This window comes from Lissotriton helveticus, chromosome 5_1, assembly GCF_964261635.1.
Source record: "Lissotriton helveticus chromosome 5_1, aLisHel1.1, whole genome shotgun sequence".
Lineage (NCBI taxonomy): Eukaryota > Metazoa > Chordata > Amphibia > Caudata > Salamandridae > Lissotriton > Lissotriton helveticus.
In genome coordinates, this window is record NC_136065.1 from 2,105,302,418 (window position 1) to 2,105,317,119 (window position 14,702).

The 14,702-nt window shown below is 42.3% G+C and overlaps 1 protein-coding gene across 5 annotated transcripts in view; it reads left to right on the forward strand.

Annotated features, from left to right (window-relative positions):
* Positions 1–14,391, forward strand: part of SURF1 (SURF1 cytochrome c oxidase assembly factor) — a 42,467-nt gene extending 28,076 nt beyond the window's left edge. For 3 of the 5 annotated variants that reach the window (XM_078646131.1, XM_078646135.1, XM_078646136.1), the window contains exons 7-11: positions 63–135; positions 1,424–1,586; positions 6,793–6,874; positions 10,021–12,559; positions 12,622–14,391. In XM_078646131.1, the coding sequence (XP_078502257.1) occupies positions 63–135; positions 1,424–1,586; positions 6,793–6,874; positions 10,021–10,087 (385 nt within the window). In that variant the 3' untranslated portion in view covers positions 10,088–12,559; positions 12,622–14,391. The remainder of the gene's footprint in view (positions 1–62; positions 136–1,423; positions 1,587–6,792; positions 6,875–10,020; positions 12,560–12,621) is intronic. The other 2 variants (XM_078646132.1, XM_078646137.1) reach the window with 1 other exon arrangement.
* Positions 14,392–14,702: the final 311 nt, after the last annotated feature.

Below are 14,702 nucleotides of genomic sequence, written 5' to 3' on the forward strand. Positions count from 1 at the left end.
AGCCCAGGATGTGGGTGGGTGGAAGTACATGCTTATGTTAATCTTGCTTTCCATTCACATAGGATCACAATTCTCGTCAACAGAGGGTTCGTTCCAAGGAAGAGGCTGAATCCATCCACACGAAGCAGAGGACAGGTAGAGTAGTACACTACCCTGATTCTGCCTTCCATGTATGCAGTTTAATGTGTGCAATCTGATAGTTGGTGCAGCCAGTACTCTGGAGAGCTTAGCTTGGGGTCAGTGAATGGCAAGCCACAGGATTGTACTGGGGAGAGATTAGCTGAGTGGCAGCCATGAGACTATACTGGGGAGCGCTTCAGTTACAGTGGGTGAATGTGGAGCCCTCAATGGTGGAGTCGCAGGCAGAGCTCATCTTGTGGTACCGATGAGGCACAAAAACTCAGCTGTGCAAATTACATTTACAACCAGTACGCCTGGTATTTTTGTAATATTGGGGTGCCCAAACTGTATTTGCTTTCATTTTGAGTGTAATATTACCCCTAGCATACTGGTTTTCATGGACAGTTACCAGCGGGTCAGGCCCTGAGGTGCGCGTCTACACAAACACCGAGCAAGCATGAGAATTCATCTTATCTCCTAAGAGGAACTTGTGTACAGCGCTGTGCGAATACTGTTTGAACCTGATTTTTACTCTAGCGCACATGTCTAAGTGACCTTTTGCATGTCCTGAAAAGCTCTTCCAGTTGTTCTACTGTACTGCTGAAAAGTGAAACATCTTACAATGTTCATTTCGTTTGGGATTTCACTGTGAAATTGTTAAATTAGCCAACATCTCTTAGTGCCACTTGTGTTTTGAACCATGCCGGCGGCATATCCTTCTCCCACCTTGCCACCAAGACATGGAACACCCTACCCATTCAGCTGCGACAGACCCAGGACCTGCTGACCTACAGGAGACTCCTCAAAACCTGGCTGTTCGAGCAGTAGCTGCATCCCTCCCCACCCCCTCCCTCAGTGCCTTGAGACCTTTCACGGGTGATTAGTGCGCTGTACAAATGCTTGATTGATTGATCACTTCTCGGCCACTGCCATACTGTCTCTGTCCTATGAGACATTTAAACTGTAAAACTGGACATAATACTCCAGATGGGGCCGGCAGTATTACTCCCAAACTCCTGGTGTGGCCTCCAAAACTATACTCAGTACTTCAAAAGTGGTGTCCTGAATTAAAAAGATTGACTCTCATAGCAATATGGACATTGGTGACACGGCTCCCAGTGCTTTGCTAGGCCTGCCTTGCCGGTTGCACCACAGCATTTCTTCTGCTCTCTTCTTGGCCTTATCTTATTGATTTGCCGTTTTTGTGGTTCGCTTCACACATCATCCATAGGAACTGCCCAAATCTCTATCTGGATGACTATACATTTAAAATAGCAACATAATCCATTTATCTTTTCTGCAGATCGAAGATGAAGTTGAGCTTGTTGGGATAGTGAGGCTGTCGGAAACTCGCAAACCCTTTGTTCCGCAGAATGACATTGAGAGGAATCACTGGCATTATAAGGACCTCGAGGCCATGGGGCGAGTCGCCGGAGCCGAGCCTATATTAATCGATGCAAATCTGGGTTAGTATGGAAGAATGCATGTATACACTCTGTCTAAAATGTCCTTAGTGTCGTCCACACCTCTTCATGAACCTCTTGGAATTTGCATCTCTTCTTGCATCAGCTCAGACACCGGTGACATTTATAAACAACAACTGATGTTCTTTTCTCAATGACCCGCATCATTACTGTACACCTAATCTAGGTTCTTCCTTTATGCCTCTATTCTTTTTCATGCATGTTCCTCCCCTCCATGGGTCTTGTCCCATTTCTTGATGCACCGATTTTAGACATGCTGTCTCATAATGTGATTATTTTTACATTCAAATTAACATTTTGCACCATTGCACATACAAAATAGCATGCATATACCATCACATATCTGAAAAGGAAAACAAACTCATAAAAAAAGGAACCCTGACACCTAAATAGTGAAACTAACGTAAAGAATAGCACCAGGATACAGATTGAGGGAAAAGTGTGAAGGCGCTGTGACAATGAGCAGTAAGACATGACCGCAGGATCTGAGAGCACAAATGTACAGGACCAAATAAACGAACAACCAGGTGACCGCAGCCTTACTACTGATGAATGAGAGATATGAGCACACAGCATGCAACTCGCTTGAATACAAGATTAAATGAGCAAACTCGCAGGTTTGTGGAAGGTCGCAGCTAGCCGCAGACTGATCAGAAGACAACAATGTGTACATGAGAGTCAAACTAACCCCACCCTGCAGCAGGGAGACATTGACACACTCACAGGACTGAAACACCAGACCCACTGGTTACTTTCACATGGTCTGTTATTGGACGCAAGACCTGACATCTGAGAGTCTACACATTGGGGAAACCACAACCATGAGACCCAAGTCTGCCCACAAAGAACAAGATGTGCCTCATTACTAAAATACACAATTGCATATGTGGTGTAAGATTGTAGGAGCCTACACACTACCAACCCTCTACCCCCTCTTTCAGAGCTGCTGTCTCTGAGAGAGCTCATGATCAACAGACAACAGTCTGTGTTCTAGAGACAGCATGTGAGCCAAAGTCACGCCCTGTTACAGAAACACAAGACCCACCCATCACAGTTGTTGCACAGGTTAGTGAAAGGTCGTAAGGCTTGATCCACATTCTGTGCCCTCACATAACCATCAGACTATAGTCTGCGTGCAAAGGACACAGAGTTTGAAAAGACCCACTGATAGCACTTGCTTAGGTTCTGGAAGCATGGCAGGACCCTTCTTTGGAACCTCTTGCATTGAGAACAATAACAACTGACAAACAATGGGCTGCACCAAGACAACAAATAACGGACTAACTTTGTGACATACAATTAAGCCTGGGCGTAGTTCGCGGAGATTCGTTATGTGGAACTGCGCAAGGTTACATAAAACTCTGTAACGTTCCGCGAGTGGGGGAGTGCAGTGCGGACTGCAGTTTGTGCTGGTATTTCTGCCGCTCAGGTAGGAATTCTACCCGAGCGGCAGCTTGCGCTCGCTAATTTGCCGTTCTTGATTAAGAGCGGGGAAACAAACTGCTGCACATCGCGAAGCAGAGTTTTCTGCACTCCGCGAGCTACAGAGAGTGTGGAGTGCAGAAAACTCTGCAGACTCCGCAAACGGAGCAAAGTTCACCGCCCAGGCCTACATACAATACCACATGATATTGTGATCCGAAAGCACATCTATACTCTCATCTTCAAGAGCTCAGTTTGGGGTTCCCAAACAAGTAAAGGCAGGAAATTTCAGAACTAAGTAATCAAAAGCTTATAGTCTGCAGGCACACACCACAAGATTACATTAGCAAAAAGCACCAAATGCAATCTGATATGTGCCGATAGGTCGGGCCACAAAATATTAATTATTAGGGGCCGCAGAATGACCGGTCTAATTAGTATTCATTAGATAGGTCACAGTTTGTAAGCCCCTGTGATTGGCTGCAGTCAGTGATAGTGGCCTGCAAAGGCCATCTCTGTTATTGCTTTTCAAAATGGAAAAACGTTATTGTTTTTTGTTTTAAAGCAGCACCCTGGGCCACTGCCTACCCCTCCTGACGCTGCCACCCTGATCCCCAAAGGAGAAGTTGACCAAGGAGCTCCCCTTTGCGAATCAGTTAGCACCTCAGCTTGGAAGTCCGTGACATACCAATAGCTTGTGACTGGAACTCTGGTCGCAGACCATTGATGCATAGGATTCGGAAGTGAAATTTAAAAGCAGGGATGTGGAATTCCAATAGCCTAACGCCCAGGACATATTGTTTGGGGTCATGGGCAACAAGTTTTCATGTGTATTTTATCCATGGGACAAGTAGGCCCAACCCCCTGCAGCACAAACTCTTTGGCTGGCAGTTTGCAGTACCACATTATGGACCAGGGAAGGGCACTGTCTTTAGTTGAGGTAAAAAATGTTGTCCATATGTTAATCCTGCTCAAACTTGTATTTATGGTTCATTTAATGCCAAGCCTTTATTGTTAGGGTGAGCACTCTAAGTAAATGTTGTAAAGTCTGACTGCACTAATGGCGGTGGTTCCAGTATAAAAATGTGTACACACCTTTTTAAAGTTTAGCAATATGAGGCTTTGTATAATGCTCCCAGAATGCTCTCTGATTTGATGCAAATATTTGCAGAAGCTTGAAAGCAAGATTGATGATTCTTTGCTTTCAAAATAAAATGTTCATAAAAAAATGAAAGCAGGAAAAGAAACATTTTGCTAAACCACTGTGAAAGTTTAGGTACCATTTCTGTGCAGCATCATTTAGTGTTGACGCATGCTAGTATTTCCCAAAAATATTCATAATGGAAAATCAGTGTAATCAGTTTCAATAAGATTATGGGAAACAAAAATAAACAAGCATTGGCAAAGCCAGTTGGTCTGAAATTGGTGGTCAGCTTTTTAGTTTTGTCAATGTGTGACTTGTTTTGGTATGGTTTTTGTAAAACCTTATTGGTGTGGCAGCTATCAGGCCCTCGCCAATATAAAAAACATTGGCAAAGGCAAAAAGTTGTTTTTGGTCTCAAAAAGCACATACTGCCACAGTTACTGGCACTGAACAAAACTACTTTTTATGCAGATATGCTCGCTGTGTAAGAGCGGACTGCTGTCACTCACAGTGAAGCCAGACGATACAGAGAGAGACAGAATTTTAGTAAACTCAAAAGGTCAGGGTCAACGCCAGACCAAATATGGGTCCCAACTATTAAAGAAAGTCTCAAAAGTGCACCAATGGTATATGTCCTTACCTTAATTGCAGCTATACAGCTTTCCTGAATTTCCAAGAATGTACAGAAGTAGGTCAAGAAATAGTACTCCTAGAAAATATTTGTGAACTGCAGTTTAGCATAAGCAAATATGCATGTGTAGATTTGCTCAAGCGAAAATCAGAGTGTTTGGAAGTTGACTTTCTGTCCAACCACTTTTTTCCCCAACTCTGGAAGAAGGTTTACGTCTGCTATTGTCTGGAGTAAATTACCAACATTTCTCAATATGGGAACAGATTGGAGAAGAGTTGTTGAAAACCCTTAAAACATTCAAGTTAGTAGGTTTGCACAAACTCAAAAGGGCATTCTAACCCTAGAACTATTGCTTACCACTACCTTCAGCCCCAGTATGTAGATCTGTGGAAACGTGGTAACATACAAACACTACTATGGTATGAGCCCTGGCATAATCAGAGGGGCTATGTCAGAGCTCTTATAAAATGAGATTGCTGCCATAATTTTTCGGCTCCCACTGGACCAAAGGGACAAGTGCATTTAGTTACAGTACAAGTAGATTTATGAAGCAACCTGCCCCATGGACAAGTAGATATTTTATTAAATTCCACACCCCTGCAGAAGGCATGTCATAAACACGCCCCTTCCAAGCGGTGATTTGGTACCTATTTCTAAACCCAGCCAGTTATTCAAAAATTATAATAATAACTTTTCAGATTTACTTAATTAGTTTAGTACATTAGACTATTCGTGTTTTCAAATCCTCTGATTTTCAAATACTAAATCTGTTTATACATCTGTCCCTAAGTTCTTAAATTCAAATTCCTACCATGCAGGAATCCAACAAAGGGTATGGTCTGCCAGGTTAATCTTCGAGATCGGACATTGCTAAAATAGGTGTCCAAGCAAAGAGGGGGCACAAAGCCAGCATGTATTATGCAGCTTACTTGATCCATAGATGAGAGCAGTGTCGGACTGTAGGATAAGAGACGAGGAAACAAAACCCCACTAGAACATCTGTGTTCTTTACCTGGGGCTAGAAGAGGGCAGCACTAAGAAAACTAAAGGGAGAGAAGAAGGCATGAACCTACTTTGTGACCTCTGAGGGTAACCATATTGCATCTGTGAAGCCTTTACTACAATGTCAGCCTCCCTGCTGGACTGACACTTCTGTGATCTACTTACCTGCCTGAAACTATGAAATGTTATGTGGCAGGACCCGGATATTTCCTAATCAAGCCTCCCCTAATAAACCGTTTTGATTTAAATAAAGCAAGTGTGTGCATGTACTTGTAAGAATCTGAATCTAGTAAATGAAACTTGGCAACAGAAAGTGCAGAAAGAAAACATTTGGGGAAAGGTTTGTGAGACTGTCACTCATGATTGAAGTCAAATCAATTCAACTTTATTCGATTCAGACAAGGAATCATAAAAGCTTACAATTCAGTACAAATTTAAAAAAGAAACAAGTTAGTCAGTCATTAAAAACAAATACAATAAAAGATATTATGGATTCATGGTGCAGCAGTTATAAACTTCCTTCTAGTGATGACAGACCTCAAACATCTGGCCACTACCACACATGTAAACAGGTCCGGGAGACATTGTAAAAATAAGTAGTCTTAAAGGCTTAATAAAAATAATCCTTAAGTCTGAATAAAATTTGCAGAAAAACAGTACGTAGATAGTTGATTGTTTAGAAGTCTGGTCGAAAGGCCAGCATATAGTTGGCGATACCAGTTATTGGTAATGGGGAAACTTGTCAAGCAATGAATAATGTTTAATCATAAATGTGTTAAGACAAATCTATGTTGAGCATTTAAAACACCAATTAAATACGGTTGCATCGTGTAACAGGTCAGTCCCATTTGAAGTCATTAATATTATCCCATTCTAATGTCATCGGACATGTGGCTACAATGAAAGTCTCACAAAAACTTGATGCCATTGAAATAATTTTGTATAAAACTAGTTTCATCGCCTTACTTCTCTTGGTCTGTTTCCTGCAGAGAGCACAGTCCCAGGAGGGCCCATCGGGGGTCAAACACGAGTGACACTGAGGAACGAGCATATGCAGTACATCGTGACTTGGTAAGCTTCAGATGTCACACATGAAGTGAGTGATCTTGAATTAAAGACACAGTAAACGATGCAGCAGTCAACGTAGTTTCCTACTTGAAAAAAAGTACAGGATATTCTTTAGAAAGACAGCTTTTATTTGAGAATGAATTTTGGTTAAACACAACTTTTCCAACAGGTTTGAGTGCCACCACATGTTTAACTTCAGAAATAAAGGTAGATGGGGGGTGTCTTTGTATTGAAGTCTCTCAATGTGGAATTTAAACTCTTGAAAATCTAAAAGTATCAAATATTTATTTCGTTTCCAGTATTTATGTTGTAACAAAGTAGGTGCTAACAGTAACTAAGAAGAGCATTGGAATGAAGTTAAAGATCTTTTGCGTAAGCCAGAACAAAAAGACAATAAGACAAATCAAGGAAGCCTGTTATTTCCATGAGTCCTGGTCGGACGATTTAAACAAGGGGCCTTTTTGGATGTGTTGCACTTTAGACGCCATAGATTGAGTAGTGGGATGTTACATGTCTTTGTCCTTGTGTTTTGAAAATCCCTTCCTCCTCCTGACTCTGTGCCTTTTCGGAAACAGACATGTTTCTTCTCTAGCCACTTCACCTGGTTACCATGCTCTTGGGCATCATAGTCCTCTGCCTCCTGCCAATGAATCTGCTGGAGTGTAGGTGTTCTGTATTTTATTATTTTATTTTATTTTAGTGTTTTATAGAGTACAAACGTGGCCTGTGAGGGTACCAGAGCGCTTTACACGGTATACAGTGGTGAACAAACAAAAAGTCTAAAGTGCAGAAATATACACAAAGGTTGGCAAGGATCACGGGTACTGAGAACATAGGGTAAAAGAGGATACACACATTTACCATAACGTTTAACATTTACAGGTCCATAAGTGACATTATGGAAAGATGAGCCTTCTGGCTTTCCTAAAGGGCAACATGTTGGTTGGGAGGTGCATCTTTATAGAGACAGCGAGAGATCCCAGTTCAGACGGCAAAGTGGAATGCAGCCCATGTAAGAGTCAGGGGGGAAATCTGTGGAGCAGTCATTATTTCCTTGGAGGGCTGGAGCCTGCAGTAATTGAGGATATATTGTTTGAACTTGGGATGGTCAACTATGGTGAATATGTTTGAAAGATATAGTTAATAATGCAAACATTGTATGCCTTTAAGGCGGAATCAGCGACTGTCCAAGTGCAGTGAAGGACGGTGTAGCGAAAGGAGTTTAAGAATACAGAGGAAGCGTTGAAGAGGTGTATATATGGCTATGTAAATGTTAATGGGAGTAGTTTTCAAGCGTAGAATATTCAGATACACAGTTCAGTTCTAGCGTGGAAGCATTTCATGAGCACACATCGTCGCAAGGAGCCTATAAGATCTCGGGGAGGTGATGCTTTTTAATATGCTATGCCCTCCTGACCTTCTCCAGTTCTGTCCCCTAAAAATCACCTGATGCCATCACCGGAAAGAAAGATTGTGCTTTCCCTAGAACAAACACAGCATCTTGAGATAACAAAATGTGGGAGTCTGGAGGACTCCACGTGTGCCCTGGAGAGGAATGGAGCTGCAAGACATGCCTTTTGGCGCACCACCAAATTATGTGGTAAATGTCTTCTACACACAACCTCAAATGTAGAAGGGTAAAGAACCCAGTAGTGCCAGATGGGGGTGGGGTTTATTTTGACTTTTTGTTGTTGTTGGGGAGGGGCAGCTTTTCGGAGCGTTTCCCTTTTAAACAAAATGTGGAGGGATTGAGGCTTGGCTTACAAGTAATTGAAGAAGCTGATCTATTCTGTGTTTTAGCGGTGTGTTGCAGAAGACACCGTATCCGTCAGCAAGTATAAACTTAGTTTTGTTAACCAACATCTTACTTAAGGGACATTTTGTCCCCCGTGAAGCATCTCCTCTTGTGAGTCATTACACCTCCCCACCCTCAACAATGCTAATAAATACCATATTGCACTCTGCACATCTGCATACAAAATATATATAATTATAAATGGAGAGAATCCAGTAGCTTGACCAATAGCAATTCAATTGTATGTAAAAAAAAAACTAGATTGCAAGTGAAAAGAGCTAACAGAAACATGTCAGTGCTGGGTATTGAATAAAGGGTGTCCTGTACCCGAAGGGCGACGTCCAGAGACGGCCTGGGTTGGCGTCAATTAGGATCACACGGTTGGGGGCATGTGCAAACTAGGGCTCAGCTTTGTGATCTCTGTTGCATTGAGAATATATTACAGGTACCAAATGTTTTACATTGCAATTATGTCATCATTTTGCTTTGCATTTGTGTTGTGTCAGTATGCATTAATGTATGAGTATTACTCGTGAAGCAGGCTTGATGTTTTGGTTTTGCTTACTATTTCCACATATTCATCGGCGTAATGGAGACCCAACTCCGCACTCCAGTTACAAACAGACAAACATTTGTTTATTTTCCAAGTGCAAATGTGATGGTAGTGCTAAAACCCAACGCATTTCAGCCCCTCATGGCCTTAATCGTTAGGTGAACGATGCACTTTATGAATAAATACATCTGACGCATGGCCTTCCTGAATGTCCTGCATCACTCCACTCTCTTACAGCTGGTTGTATGATGTTTAGCACTCTGTCGTTCCTGGGTGAAACCCACTTAGCATGCCTTGGTTGTTTAACTGTGCCTCTATATTTTGGACTTCTGTCACGCTGGTGTAGACTTTTGCTAGTATTCTGTGGTTGTTTATCACTGTCTCCAAGAGACCCAAAGGGGGTAACTATCCGCATGTGTGACTGCTTCGATATTTCACACTTCATACTTTAAGCACAGCGATGCTGCAACACTGTTGTAAGCACATCTCCGAACCTCACACTCATCACCCACCACCTTTTACATAAGTAAAACTACAACCAACACCATCTGTAATGACACCCTGCAACAGGGTGTTGAGCAGCTGATGTAAATCCAAACTTTAGCCAGCCCCTTGAGGACGCTGCATACACTATACAGTACAAGCACAAACATGTTTGGTTATAAGTTACCTGGTGATGACTACTCTTTTTTCAGCGGCAGAACTGATGATTAGTAAAATGTAAATCATATGAGAAGTGGTTTCTATTTTAAATTGAGCATTACTCTTCTTTTCCACTGAGTGTCCCCTTTGGTCTTGCAGGTACGGATTGTGTGCGGCAACGTCATACCTTTGGTGCAAGAAGTTCCTCATGAGGTTACCAGTGTAGAAGATGGAAGCGAGTGGACAAGCAGACGGACACTTGCACTTGGAGAACCGTGGGGAAGGTGTACCCACTTCTCATATGCTACATTTGGATTCACTTAAGATGAAATGCACCCAGGACAATGGACAACCTCATGTGCAATTAATATTGCCACTCTCCCCCGACACAAGTGCCCAAGTGGTTTTCAGCACTCCAGAGATCTACAACATTGTGAAGGTTGGCTACTACATTCGGACTTTGCAATGAAGATATACACCGGTTAAATAAATAATTTCAGAACTTGAGTGTGCGAGAAGAGAATTACCTGAAAGTTGAAAATAGCTTCTGGGCAAATTTCGCTATGTAAATCAGTTTCTGGTGTCTTTTGGGATTCATGGATGAAGCACAGCGCGAGTAGTTTTTATTACAAATCAATAAGGAACTACTGAAGCGGTAATATCTGCATTCCTGATGTATTTAAGAATTGCATCAAGGAAAGTAGAGTGGAAATTAGGCCCCCAAGATTTCAAAGTCATTTGCAGATGGCTAGAACTTTACTTTCCGATCACGTCACCATTGCCACAATTGTGCAGGCTTAGAACAAGTGGACAGAGTGTGAGAATCGTGGTGCACGTTATGTTATTGTCATTGCAACACCTTCAGTAGTCTGTGAGTGACTTTCCCAATGGTTCTGAGGTTTCCATGTCATTCCCTAATCTTATTTGACTTGTCAAGGTGTGCTACGAAGTGTGAACTGGGAGAGAGGTTGGATGTCTATGTAGCTGCTACCGCTGATTTTGAGGATGATGTGGGCTTGCACTGGGTAGGTAGTGTTGATGTCATATTTCTTCAGGCCCTCAAAGAGGCATGCTGTAGCATTTAGGGTGCCCATAAGATGAGGTCAGTGTGGACTCTGGGAGGACGTAGGGCACAAGGGCTTGACTGGCAGGTCTGAAGTTAATTTCTGGGATAATCTATGTTACTTTCTTGTACCGGGGCATCTGTTTTTTTTCTTTTTGCTGGTGTGCTGGTGTGCTGTGTTGTGATGTTATTTCACATCTTCTCTCTTTCTTTACTCCTTTCTGCTGTTCAGCCTGGTTGTGAATGGAATGTTATGACTTCATAGAATGTTGTGTGCATGATCGTGGTCAGTTGGTGTTAGCAGGCTGAGCAGCTCGGAGGCTGCTCCTGGAGGGGCGTACATTATGGCCTAGTTCTCATTTTGGCTGTACCGAAAGCTTCTGTCACTGGAATATAAATAAAGTTACAACTTGGAACCTACTACCTGGCTTCCTGTAAAGATTCTTACTTCAAGATTTTGACGACGATCTGGCCTTTGACCCCTTGGAAACCTACTTTATGATTGAAGCACTAACCTGCTTGATCTTCAAGGAATGCTTTAACTGCTAATACCTGGAATTAAAATATTCTGCAACTTTAAATAAACTCAAAGTACCTACGCATTTTCTTTCAAAGAACTTGGCACCCCCAGCCCCACCAGTGACCTAAAGACACCGGTCAGCCCTAACTCGGGCATGCCAGGTTTCCACCAAGTTTCGTGAGTAATGTATCGTGCTTTTTGCTGTAATTTGCCTAGCGTCTTCAAAGCCTGCTTAAGGTATTTTACTACTTTCTCCTACCGGCCTGTGTTTCTGAGCTCCAAGTTCTGTCTGGTTTTCGCTGTCTGACAAGACTTACAAGAACTGTTAATGAATCGTCCCTGCCGTGCAGCACTTTTATGTTTTCTGTGTGCCTGCGTGGACCATTTTTATACTTATTCTTGGAGTTTTATAAGTATGTTCATCTATTACATTTGGCCGGTTCAACTGTCTTTCGATTTTCAAAACATGGCACGAGCTGCCCTTGACACGCGCTGTCTTACCTGTATCCTACGAGCCTGGCATGGATCATATGTGACGTCTGCTCTTCCTGGCTGTTCTGGACGTTTTGCTCCACAAGTACACCTAAAGCCATCCTGCAAGCACATTGTGTGTGTGCCGCCATCTTGCGGTTGGCTCCATCGATGCAATATGCCTTGCTCACCTCTGCGGGTCAATTGGCCAACCAGGTTCCACACAACGTCACCTTATGGTCTCAACACTAGCTGGTACACTACTTGAAACCCGCCACTTCTATGACAGAGTTGCTTGTTCTAGCTATTTGCCGCCGTTCTTGTAATGGACGCCCTGCTGTATTTTCGCTTCTCTTCTTATTTTGCATGGTGCAATCACGTAGGAGCATTTGTTTACTGCTATGAGGTGAGGGTTTTTCTATAAGGTTGTGCCGGTGATATATAAGGTTGTTTTCCACCAACGCACAGTGTAATTCAGAACTAAGCAAGCAGGAAGTACTTCTTCGAGATTGAACCACGGTTTCATTTTTCAAAAGCATACTATCACCACAGACTACGGTGACTACTTTACTTGTTTTAACCACTTCGACGCTGATGACGAGCTCAGCTCGTCATGAGGTACACCTCTCGTACGCTCATGACGAGCTGAGCTCGTCATGAACCGCGGGATTCCGCAATCTTCAGCGCACAGCGGTAAAACGCTTAGCGCGGATGCGGTTAATTCATTGTTTTTTCTCAGATGGATATTTTCTATCACGTTTGGACTTCAGTTTTATTTTTCATGATGACAGTCTTGCTGTTCTTTCTTCTGACTTCGTTGCTGTTGGCATTTCTTTCCTTTATTTCTTGTGCCGCTGTTTTCAACTTCGAGTGTCTGTTTGGCACAGTTAAGATAGAGACATATTTCTAGGCACAGCTAAGATATTGACATTTTTCAAACTGTTGCAACGTGTTTTTCTCTTCTTTGAATGTGAAGGTTCTTAATGTTTCTAATGCCAATTTAATGCACTACATAATTTTAACTTGTTCTTTATTTATTAGTTGACACTCGGGTACTTAGATCGAGTACAGGTAAAATGAATTCCTGTTCTATTTACATTGATTATTATATGCTTTGTGTGTTGTGCATTATACTTACTTTTCATTCCTGTTATTCTATTTGTTCTGCCAAGCGCCCAGTGTTACTCTAGTTTTTCAGAGTTGTTCTTTTGCTGATGGGTGAATGTATCCCTTTATGAATGGGTATGTGTACCCCTGTACTTCCTGTTCACGGGCAAGTGTATCCCGGATTTTTACTTGTGGGCGAGTGTATCCCACTTTTTGTTTTTTTACTCGACGTCATGTTACTTGACGGGTGAGTGTATCTCAGTATGTTACTTGACGGGTGAGTGTATCCCTGCATGTTGCCTATGGGTGAGTGTATCCCATTTAATGTTTTCCGTGACGGGTGAGTGTATCCCGGCACCTTTCTTTCAGGTGCATTTTCTGTACCATTTTGTTGTTTACTTTCATTCATTGCTCTTCACGTACTTACATTTTTTTCCTATGTGTGGGTTTTGAGTCCTGCCATGCTTATCGTGCTGGTCCACTGTGTGCTATACGGCGGATTTAATTCATTCTTCATAGGGGTGCCGGAGACGTCAGGCGTTCATGTTTTGTACGTGTTGTTTTCTTCTTGTTACTTCTTGTCCTTTTGTGGTTCTATTATGTTTCTTTTTGCATTGTAATCTTGGCACATGTTTTATTGGTTTTGCTGTTCCCTTGGGAAAAAGGGGGATGGTGTTCGTGCCTTGTTTTTACTACAATTTTCTTGATTGTAGTAGTTCACTTTCCTGACTTGGTGTTCGTGCCTTGTCTTTCTACAATTTTCCTGATTGTAGAAGTTCGTTTTCCTGATTGTAGTAATTCATTTCTGCTGTTTTTGTGCGTTTCTTCCTATTTTGATATTCTTTTGTCTTTGCATTTCTGCTTTCTTTATAAATTCTCTATTACGTTTTACATATTTTTATCTCATTTTTTGATCTTGTTTCTTCTTCTTTTCTTTCACGTTGTAAGGAAAGAGGATATGTTATAAGGTCTTTCCTTGTCTTTCTCCTGTCCACCCTGTCTTCCTTCCTTGTTCAGTCTGGGAACACTTAGAATGTTCATTGATGTCACAGAATGTGACAACAGAATGTGTTGTGACTGATGTGTGACAGTTGACTCCTGGCTGAGCTCAAGGAAACAGCTCCTGGTGGGGCCTTCTTACCATCTAACATCTTGGCCTACCTACTATCCTGACCTACCTACTTACCACCTCTGTACTTCAACTTTGTAGTGTGTTAGGCTTGTTTTAGATTGTTAGTAAATGAGAACACTATTGTTCTAGTGTTCTGTACTGGTTGTTCTATATGTGTCAGTTGACAGTCGTACACTGAGACTGTAGCTGCCCAGCTCTGATGGTCCAGCATATTGATGAATAAACCTACAAACTGACCTTCCTGACGGAGTGTTATTTCTTCATTACAACATCCTTTATGGCGACAGGCACTGGACCATCATCTAGAACCCACAAATTCTTTATCTCAAGATGTGGCCACAGAAGAGCGTGAAGTAACCTGTTCTAAAAGCGGATCACTCTCAACGACGATCCAAGTAAGGAGAGGCTTTTCCTGTGTTTGCGCAATGTTTTTGCGATGTGGGAGCAGGGCGGAGAACAAGTAAATTGAGGACGTCGCGCTGGAAAGCATAAGGAAAATTTGCGTTCCAGCAACTGTCAAAGTCGCACGCTTGAAGTTGGAAGCGTGA